The following is an 11,114-nucleotide window of genomic DNA, read 5'->3' on the forward strand; positions in this document are numbered from 1 at the left end:
CTGGTTTTGTTATTAGGGTGATGTTAGCTTCATAGAATGAGTTTGGGAGTATCCCCTCCTCCTCTATTTTTTGGAAAACTCTAAGGAGAATGGGTATTATGTCTTCTCTGTATGTCTGATAAAATTCCGAGGTAAATCCATCTGGCCCGGGGGTTTTGTTCTTTGGTAGTTTTTTGATTACTGCTTCAATTTCGTTGCTGGTAATTGGTCTGTTTAGATTTTCTGTTTCTTTCTGGGTCAAACTTGGAAGGTTGTATTTTTCTAGGACGTTGTCCATTTCTCCTAGTTTCCCAGCTTGTTAGCATATAGGTTTTCATAGTATTCTCTAATAATTCTTTGTATTTCTGTGGGGTCCGTCATGATTTTTCCTTTCTCGTTTCTGATACTGTTGATTTGTGTTGACTCTCTTTTCTTCTTAATAAGTCTGTCTAGAGGCTTATCTATTTTGTTTATTTTCTCGAAGAACCAGCTCTTGGTTTCATTGATTTTTGCTATTGTTTCATTCTTCAATTTTATTTATTTCTTCTCTGATCTTTATTATGTTCCTCCTTCTGCTGTCCTTAGGCCTCATCTGTTCTTCTTTTTCCAATTTCGATAATTGTGACATTAGACCATTCATTTGGGATTGTTCTTCCTTTTTTAAATATGCTTGGATTGCTATATACTTTCCTCTTAAGACTGGTTTTGCTGCGTCCCACAGAAGTTGGGGCTTCGTGTTGTCATTTGTTTCCATATATTGCTGGATTTCCATTTTGATTTGGTCATTGATCCATTGATTATTTAAGAGCGTGTTGTTAAGCCTCCATGTGTTTGTGAGCCTCTTTGCTTTCTTTGTACAGTTTATTTCTAGGTTTATGCCTTTGTGGTCTGGAAAGTTGGTTGGTAGGATTTCAATCTTTTGGAATTTTCTGAGGCTCTTTTTGTGGCCTAGTATGTGGTCTATTCTGGAGAATGTTCCATGTGCACTTGAGAAGAATGTATATCCTGTTGCTTTTGGATGTAGAGTTCTATAGATGTCTATTAGGTCCATCTGCTCTACTGTGTTGTTCAGTGCTTCCGTGTCCTTACTTATTTTCTGCCCGGTGGATCTATCCTTTGGGGTGAGTGGTGTGTTGAAGTCTCCTAGAATGAATGCATTGCAGTCTATATCCCCCTTTAGTTCTGTTAGTATTTGTTTCACATATGCTGGTGCTCCTGTGTTGGGTGCATATATATTTAGAATGGTTATATCCTCTTGTTGGACTGAGCCCTTTATCATTATGTAGTGTCCTTCTTTATCTCTTGTTACTTTCTTTGTTTTGAAGTCTATTTTGGGTCTGATATTAGTACTGCAACCCCTGCTTTCTTCTCACTGTTGTTTGCTTGAAATATGTTTTTCCATCCCTTGACTTTTAGTCTGTACATGTCTTTTGGTTTGAGGTGAGTTTCTTGTAAGCAGCATATAGATGGGTCTTGCTTTTTTATCCATTCTATTTCTCTATGCCTTTTGATTGGTGCATTCAGCCCATTAACATTTAGGGTGACTATTGAAAGATATGTACTTATTGCCATTGCTTGCTTTAAATTTGTGGTTCCCAAAGGTTCATGGTTAGCCTCTTTAGTATCTTACTGCCTAACTTAGCTCGCTTATTGAGCTGTTATATACACTGTTTGGAGATTCTTTTCTTCTCTCCCTTCTTATTCCTCCTCCTCGATTCTTCATATGTTGGGTGTTTTGTTCTGTGCTCTTTCTAGGAGTACTCCCATCTAGAGCAGTCCCTGTAAGATGTCCTGAAGAGGTGATTTGTTGGAAGCAAATTCCCTCAGCTTTTGTTTGTCTGGGAATTGTTTAATCCCACCATCATATTTGAATGATAGTCGTGCTGGATACAGTATCCTTGGTTCAAGGCCCTTCTGTTTCATTGTATTAAATATATCATGCCATTCTCTTCTGGCCTGTAGGGTTTCTGTCGAGAAGTCTGATGTTAGCCTGATGGGTTTTCCTTTATAGGTGACCTTTTTCTCTCTAGGTGCCTTTAAAACTCTTTCCTTGTCCTTGATCTTTGCCATTTTAATTATTATGTGTCTTGGTGTTGTCCTCCTTGGATCCTTTCTGTTGGGGGTTCTGTGTATTTCCGTGGTCTGTTCGATTATTTCCTCCCCCAGTTTGGGGAAGTTTTCAGCAATTATTTCTTCTAAGATACTTTCCATCTCTTTTCCTCTCTCTTCTTCTTCTGGGACCCCTATAATACGGATGTTGTTCCTTTTGGATTGGTCACACAGTTCTCTTAATATTGTTTCATTCCTGGAGATCCTTTTATCTCTCTCTATGTCAGCTTCTATGCGTTCCTGTTCTCTGGTTTCAATTCCATCAATGGCCTCTTCCATCCTATCCATTATAAACCCTTCCAGAGTTTGTTTCATCTCTGCGATCTCCTTTCTGGCATCTGTGATCTCCCTCCAGACTTCATCCCATTTCTCTTGCATATTTCTCTGCATCTCTGTCAGCATGTTTATGATTTTTATTTTGAATTCTTTGTCAGGAAGACTGGTTAGGTCTGTCTCCTTCTCTGGTGTTGTCTCTGTGATCTTTGTCTGCCTGTAGCTTTGCCTTTTCATGGTGATAGGAATAGTTTGCAGAGCTGGGACGAGTGACGGCTGGAAGAACTTCCCTTCTTGTTGGTTTGTGGCCCTCCTCTCCTGGGAGAACAGCGGCCTCTAGTGGCTTGTGCTGGGCAGCTGTGCGCGGACAGGGTTTCTGCTTCCTGCCTGGCTGCTATGGAGTTAATCTCCGCTGTTGCTGTGGGCGTGGCCTGGTTCGGGCCTCTGCTCCAAAGTGGTGGAGTCATGTTGGCGGGGGAGCGGCCTGGAGGCTATTTATCTCCGTAAGGGGCCTCCCTGCTCCCTGCAGCCCAGGGGTTAGGGTGCCCAGAGATCCCCGAATTCCCTACCTCTGGATTAAGTGTCCCGCCCTGCCTCTTTAAGACTTCCAAAAAGCACCCGCCTAAACAAAACGACCACCAAAAAAAAAAAAAAATTAAAATTAAAAAAAACAAGGTGGCCGGTCATTTTTCTTTATTCTCCGGCGCCAGCCTCAGGCATCTGCTCACCGGTCTTGCTGCGCTGTTTCCCTAGTATTGGGGGCCTTATCCCTTTAAGACTTCCAAAAAGCGCTCGCCAAAACAAAACAGCAAAAAAAAAAAATGGTCGCTCGCTTTTCTGGAGTCCTCTGGCGCCAGGCCTCCGGTGCCCGCTCACTGTTCTTGCTGCCCTGTTTTCCTAGTATCCAGGGCCCTGCACTCTGGCCCGGATGGCTGAGGCTGGGTGTTCGGTAGTCCTGTGCTTCGTCTCCCTCCCGCTCTGCCTAATCTTCTCCCGCCGGGAGCTGGGGGGAGGGGCGCTCGGCTCCCGCGGGGCCGGGGCTTGTATCTTACCCCCTTCACGAGGTGCTGGGTTCTTTCAGGTGCGGATGTGGTCTGGATATTGTCCTGTGTCCTCTGGTCTTTATTCTAGGAAGGGTTGTCTTTGTTATATTTTCGTAGATTTATGTGGTTTTGGGAAGAGATTTCCGCTGCTCTACTCATGCCGCCATCTTCCGCCCCCCAATACTTTTTTAAATACCTAGAAATTAATTGTGAAAAGATTTGCAAGGCCTTATAAAATTAAAGGGGACTTAATGAATGGAATGTTATAGCATGTTCATGGACTAGAAAAGTAAATATTGTAAAATGTCAGTTCTATCCAAACTAATCTATCTGATTCAGAGTAATCCCAGTCAAAATCCTAACATATTTGGGGATCGGGGAAAAGATTTAAATAAACTACTTCAGAAATGTATATGGAAATGTAAGGGACTAAGAAAAGCCAGTAAAAATGTATTTGCTCTACCAGATATGGAAGACTATAGCTTAAGTTATAACACTGATTGTAAAAAGATTGTGCTGTAGAGAGTCTTTTTCTATTAATGATGCTAGGACAACTGAATATCTTTCTTAAAAAAAAATGAAATGACTTTGTCCTTACACTGCAAACAAAAATTAATTACAGATAGAGTGTAGAGCTAAATATGAAAGATAATACAATAAAGCTTCTGGAAGGTAGGTAATAAAGGAGAATTTACTGTGGAGTAGGGAATAATTTTGTATGCAAAATAAAAAGTGCTAGCAATAAATGATAAGAATGATAAAGTAGACTATAATAAAATTAAGAACTTTTGTTTATTAACATGGTGAATGGTCTGGAAGGAGATATTTGTAGTATGTATGTATGTTCAAGAAAAGATCCATATCCAGAATATAATTCTACAAATCATAATTTAAAAAAGGAAAAAGACAATCCAATAGAAAAAAATTCTAAGACATTTATTTGAATAGGCACTTCCAGAAGAGGATAGGCAAATAGCGAATAACATATAAAATGAAAAGGCCTCAGCCTTATGAGGGATCAGAAAAATGCTATGTATCTCCATGAGAAATAAAAGCATACATTCAGACAAAATCTTATACATGAATGTTCAGAGCAGCATTACTCATAGTAGCCAGAAAGTAGGAACAACCCAAATGTCTATCAGTTGATAACTGGATGAGTAAATTGTGGTATATCCATTCAGTGGAATATTATTTGGCTATAAAAAGAAATGAAGCACTGATACATGTTACAAATGGATGAACCTTGAAAGGGCAAACACAAAAGACTTCATATTGTATGATGCCATTTATATGAGATGTTCATTCAGACTAAGCAAAGCTTTGAGACACAAAGTAGATCAGTAGTTGCCTGTAGCTGGAAATGTCAAGGGAGATGGGAAATGACTGTTAAAGAATACAGGATTTCTTTTGGGAATGATGAAAATATTCTAAAATTGATTATAGTAATGGTTGTGCAATTTTGTGAATATACTAAAAACCATTGAACACTATACTTTAAATGGGTGAATTGTATAGTAGGTGAATTATATCTCAGTAAAGCTGTTTTTAAAAAGTGATGTAGTAATTCTGCACACACACCAACGTTTTTTAACTGACTATACCAAGTAGTGGCAAGGATATGCAGTAATGGCAACTGTCATATCCTCCTGCTGGTTGTATGTTTGGCACAACCATTTTGAAAAATTGTTTGATATCACTTCTTAAATTTGAACATAGGCATACCCTGTGATCTATGATTTCCACTCAAAAAGATAAGTCCAGAAATGTTCTTAGCAACATTATTCAGAATAGCCATAACCTGGAAACAACACCAAAGTTTATCAGTAGTACAATGGATAAATTATAATGTAGTCATATAATAGAATATAAAGTGGCCATGGAAATGAATAGACTACAGCTACACACAAATGATGAATATCACAAATGTAATACTCAGTAAAAGTAGCCATGCACAGTACACACTATCTGACTCCATTTTTACAAAATTCAAAAAACAGGTTAAACTAAGCTGTAATGCTCAGGGGGATAAATGCTTTAGTAAGAAAACTGTAAAGAAAGCAAGAAAACAATTACCATAAAAATCCAAATAGTGATTATTTTGGGGGTTTAAAAAGGGGTTAGTAATTGAGAAGGGATAGCATGGGGGCCTCTGAGTTGTTGGCAGTGTTCTATTTTCTTTATCTGGAATGATTAATATATTCATTATGTGATGACTCGTGGTGTACATTTTTGTTTAGTGTACTCTTCTGTGTGTGTTTCACAATAAAAAAATTATTAAATATTTTACAGCACTCATCAGTATATATCTTTATGTTCATGTGTATTAAATATAATCGATAGTTAATAAATGCTTATTTTGTGAAGATAGTATGCCAAGGATTAATAATTTATTTTTTTATTTTTGTAGGAATATGTTTACCCAGAAGCCAGAGACAGACAATACTTATTATTTTTCCATAAAGGAGCCAAAAAGTCACGTTTTGACCTAGAGAAATACAATCAACTCAAGGATGCAATTGCTCAGGTAAGTTTTCCAAATATAAAAATAAGTCCCAGCCCTATCTTGTATGGTATTATTATTATCCAGAACCATAGTACTTCAGCGGGTAAACTTTGAAAGAATGATCCAACCCTCTTCTTCCTGTATAAATTATTTCTCAATTGATAAAAATAACAGTTATCATAGACACCTCTCTAGAAAACTTTATAAACAAGCAGGTGAAAAGATGATGGTCCCACCTATCTTAACACTAGCATATTGAAATTTTTAGACCTATTTTTTCCTTTTGTTTCTTTAGAGTTGTCTATTTTACTTTTCTCTCTTTTCTTAATCTTCCTACAATAATTGACCCAAAATTTCTCACCTAAAATACATAGTAGCAATGGGACAAAAATGAAATCCAGATAAGAGAGAGAGTCTACTAGAAATCTTTGCTAGATGCTGGCCAGAGATTATTAAACTAGAAGGTGCTTTTTTAAAGATTGATATATTTTTTCACAATAGTGACCTCTTTCAAATTTCTGAATGTATACCTCCCTTTGATATCTGATTTTGGTGAATAAATCCTCATTTATCCTCTCTCCATAATCTTTTATGGCTTCAGGGACTTTTCCAAACTCTCTAGAAGCTCTCCCATCCTCTTTAATGTTTCATTGCTCTTCTCTGAACCTTCTCCACCTTCTCTGTCCCTCATTGATGATGGGGTTGTGCTTTGAGTAGTCTTAGTCTTCCTACCTTGGCCTAAGTGACTCCTGTCCTCTGTTGCTCTGTGTGGTGGCTCTCATTTGGAGGGAATGCATCTGGAGCTATTAAAAACACAGAAACTTCATCCCTACCCTAAGCCTATTAATTCAACTTCTTATGGGTGAGGTCCGAGCATGTGTGAGTTTTGAAAGTGCTGCAGTTGACTGCATATCCTTGTTCTTAAAATCACTAGCTAAGTGAAAAACTTAGAGAACTACTGAATAAACAACTAAAGTTTTGAGCAACATAAATTAAAGTTCTGGCTACAGGCAAAAGTTTGTGAAAGGGCTTCTCTCTGGAGAAACACCATCAAGGTGCTCCCCACATCCCTGAGACCCTAACCCCTGCCCTGTTGATAGCACAACCTTTTCTGGAGGCTCTGTTGGCAACTGAAACTGCCAGGACAGCCTTCCATTTTGGTCCCCCTGCCTTCAAAGACCTTTGCCTCTGAGGCAGTCTTATTTTGAGAGTGAGATGATTTTCTGACTCACAGTCATGAAGGACAATTTACTTTTCTCAGGGGATATTAATATAATTGAAAGCTTTACTAGCCAGTTTTTCTAACCTTTGGTTTCTATTTTAGGCAGAAATGGACCTTAAGAGACTGAGAGACCCATTACAAGTACATCTGCCCCTTCGACAAATTGGTGAGAAGGATTGATCTGCAAAGAGCCTCGGAATTGAAGCAGAAAGAACACCTGTTTATAACCATTGCCTTTTTAATTAAAGCATTGCAGGTGGAAGCTGGGAGCCACGTCAGTGTAGGGGGTTTTTACCTTTAATTAAAAAATAAAAAACAAAAAGGATTAGGAAAGAAAGGAATGTTAAAATCTGAGGATCAGGCTTTGCAGAATATAAGCTCAAAGGGCTTAGTGAATATTGTCTTAATCAAGCATCTCAGTTTCTAGATGAAAATGATGCATTTAGTTGAGAGATTCATGAAGAGAAAATGATGCTGGGGGTGTTCCTTTCTTGCATCTTCTTTGCAGGGTCAGCAAAACAGTAACACACCAGCACCTCATTCAGCTCTAGATTTTTTTTATTTTCACTTTTATTATTTCTGACATAGGAGTAAATAAATATACCAGAAAAGCAAATTCTCAAGATAAGGTGGGTGGCAAACAAGAGTCTGAGCCCATGTCATTACTCCTATTTTAAATTTTGCAGTCTCTGCAAAGCTACCAGGAATCTCTCTCACTTGTACCCTTTTTCTGACCACCCACACCGTGTTGGTTATACTAATTTTATCCATATAATAATTGAACCAACTTATGACTGTTTGATACTTTGGATTTATCCTGTAAGACCTTCTTAAATGTCTATATATTTCAGTGCTCTGGATCAGAATCTAGAAATCATTGGCAACACTGCATGAGGTTTTTTTGATTTGTTTTGTTTTTTACTAATTAACCTTTAACAGGAGGCAGAATGTCCCTCCTTTATTTAACTATTCTATTGATATTCTTCTCTCCCTCCACAACCCAAATCAGAGCAGGGGTGTTCAGCTTATTACCAAATTAGAAAGATGTAAGGTTTACAAATTGGCTAAATTTCATAGCTCTTTAGCCATTTCAGAACCAGAATAATTTCACTGCTGTTAATCTGCTTGTGTGACAGCATTCCAGGCCATCCAGATGGCGCTGCCTTGTCTGGAGGCTTTGTTAATCTCAAAGGACACACACTTCCACACTGTTTGTGAGCCTGCCCATCTCCACCACTTCAGTAGTTGTAAATCAAGTGTGTGGATCTCAAAGGGTGCACTTTATCTTTATACAGGAATACATTTCTATGGCTTCCTTAGCCTACCCTCTTCACCCTATTTTTTCTTACCTTAAATTGAGAAAAAGAAGAATTAATATTATACTCTATCAAAATATTTTTTACCATATTTCCAGATGGCATCTGCACTTGAAGAGTCAAAGGAATCTGTGTCTAATATCCTGTTTTTAACTACCATGAGGGCAGGATGGAAAGAATAATGGGGCTCGCCACACAACCAATTGGCTTTTTTCTTTCACAAGATTTATCCCTCCTCCTGGTGGCAAGGGGTTTCTTTCTCATTTTCTTCCTCCTTCGGGATCATTAAGTATGAATGAAAAGAAACACTTTAAATGACAAAGGCAGACTCCAGGTGCCTTGCAGAGGCTGAAGTCCAGCCAGGATGGCTGCTGCTCCCAAGCCACCCCCTGCAGTGGCAGGACGGAATGAAAGGATGCATGTCTCCACTCCCAGCCCTCCTCCCACTTCCTTCCCCCGCCCAGCCCCCAGTTGTTCAACCTCATCCCTCATTTATTTTTGTTGTGCGAATTATTTTTAAACCACTTATCCTGTTTGTGCATAGAGTTTTTAAGAAGAAACGGCACAGTGTAATGAGCAAATCCTTTCAGGACATGTGGGAGGCAAGGGAGGGAGGATGTGGAGAAAAGTCCTTTAAACAAATAGCAAAATATTGGACATGTAAAATCCTGTATCATTTATGAAATATGTATAAAAATAATGTACCTTCTGGAACAATAAATACTTATTCGATTTTTGAACTATAGCATCTTATTCTTTTAAGCAAAATTTTTAAAAAATACTTATTTTCCTGTGATTCTAGATGGGAAACTTGTTACTTCTAAAATTAATTTTTATAAGAATATCATTTTGAAATTAAGCCCTAACCTATATTTTAAAAACAGGCATTTTACTTATACCTTCTGAAACCTAAATGACCAGCGTTTTCCTAATTTTCCAGAATTACCAGAGGTTAAGTGACCTCTACAACCATGATAAGGTCAGTGGCAGCACTGAGACTAATATCCTTATCTTCCAATTAACAGGAAAAATCCCCATTATATCTATAAGAATATAGTAATATCCTCCATTCACCCCATGGTCCCAAGCACATAAGCCGATGAGAATCATGCCTGGGCTTGCCTGGGGCTTGCTGGGCTTACCCACCTTATCTCTAAACATCCCAACCCTCTCCCAAGGCAACAGGCCAAGCGGATCCACCACAATAAAAGGCACAATGCTCTGTACCACGCTGCTGCTCGCTCTCTCTGTCTCTCTGACCCCTTGTGCGCTCTCTCTCTCTCTCTCTCTCTCTTTCAGAGAATAAAATCTCTTGCATGGGCTCGTGTCTCCTGAGTCGTTCTGGATAAGGAGGGTCGCAGCGAGATACCCTTTCATTGGTGCTGTGACTCAGATGAGGCTCTCCCATTGACTTTGCTCTTCCTCCGGGAATCTGAGCTACTTTGGGAACCCTCACTGCCCGGTCCTCCTCCACGAGCCCACCATCCATTTCCCCAGTCACTCGTCTTCTCGCCCAACACCAGCCTTCAATTTGGTGAGACTCCCCTTCATGGTCAACCTAAATGCCCCTTTGGAACCTGGGAAGTGATCGTTGAGTGTCTGGCACCCCCAAGGAACCCGCCAGGACAGGGGCACCCCCAACCATGACTTTCAGAGTCACGGTTGATCCCCATAGTCAACCCTTCTCTGCCTCCCCATGGTGAGAATCCTCATTCACTGAGGCCCAGTCTCCCTTTATCTACATTTCTACTCATAAACTCCTGGTACCAGGTACCGAGCCTCCTCGGCGTTTTTGCCTCAACTGCTCAGTCAGAGGTGGTGACAACCCCCTAACTGTGTCTGGTCTTCTCTGCGACCTTCTCAATTGCTCTGGGACACCGCAGTGACTTCTGAATGGTCTCATTCTCACCATTGAATCTGGCCCCTCCATTCCCGCAGAGTCACTGCTAGGGTGCTTACTCAATAATCTAAAGCCCCTCCACCTCACTCCAGACCTCAAACCTGTTTGCTACTGTAATGAGATCTGGCCACAATATCCCTTGGACAGTCTAAATGGCCCCCAAATTCTCCACGACTTATACAACTTCTGTGAGCGCATGGACAAATGGAAAGAGATCCCATATATCCAAGCTTTCTCCTACCTCTGAACCAAGCTCTCTGTGTGTCCCCTGCAATCCTAAACATCTAGTGCTTGCCTTAAAGTCCACACCCCTAAGCTTTTTTAACATTCCCAAATATCCTCAACTGCCTATAAAACTCCTATACAATACACCACTGCGGGCTCTCTTGTCCCCTCCTGGCTCATGCCAGGAGCTCTTGTCTGCTCTCTCACTGTATCTCTCAGTTTATCTGTCTGTGTATATGTTCTCTTATGAAAAGTATTGCCAACTGTAGTCATTACATCTCAATCTGTATGTTTGTGTGTCTAAGTGTGTAAATGAAAATATTTTTTTACCTCCGGATGGTATTAATAAAAATTGATTTAAAGACAAGCACTTGTGAAAATTGGGCATTCTAAAACTTCCAGAAAATTCTAATAGAAGATATTAAGCATTAATGCTAATTTAAGTTGAACTGAAATAGACATGTCCTTACAGTTATCAGCTGCCTAAGTTTACCTAAAGTCATTTTAGTTAATGTTATCTGTTAAATCTTTCAAAGAGAAA

General features: G+C 39.5%; 1 protein-coding gene across 3 annotated transcripts in view; it reads left to right on the forward strand.

Annotated features, from left to right (window-relative positions):
• The window catches only part of MCU (mitochondrial calcium uniporter), a 234,836-nt gene extending 225,648 nt beyond the window's left edge, over nucleotides 1-9,188 (forward strand). For all 3 annotated transcript variants that reach the window (XM_036928762.2, XM_036928763.2, XM_057505965.1), the window contains 2 exons: nucleotides 5,815-5,931; nucleotides 7,235-9,188. In XM_036928762.2, coding sequence (XP_036784657.2) covers nucleotides 5,815-5,931; nucleotides 7,235-7,312 — 195 coding nt within the window. In that variant the 3' untranslated portion in view covers nucleotides 7,313-9,188. The remainder of the gene's footprint in view (nucleotides 1-5,814; nucleotides 5,932-7,234) is intronic.
• The last annotated feature ends 1,926 nt before the right edge of the window (nucleotides 9,189-11,114 follow it).

The sequence above is a fragment of the Manis pentadactyla genome, chromosome 8 (genome assembly GCF_030020395.1).
Source record: "Manis pentadactyla isolate mManPen7 chromosome 8, mManPen7.hap1, whole genome shotgun sequence".
Lineage (NCBI taxonomy): Eukaryota > Metazoa > Chordata > Mammalia > Pholidota > Manidae > Manis > Manis pentadactyla.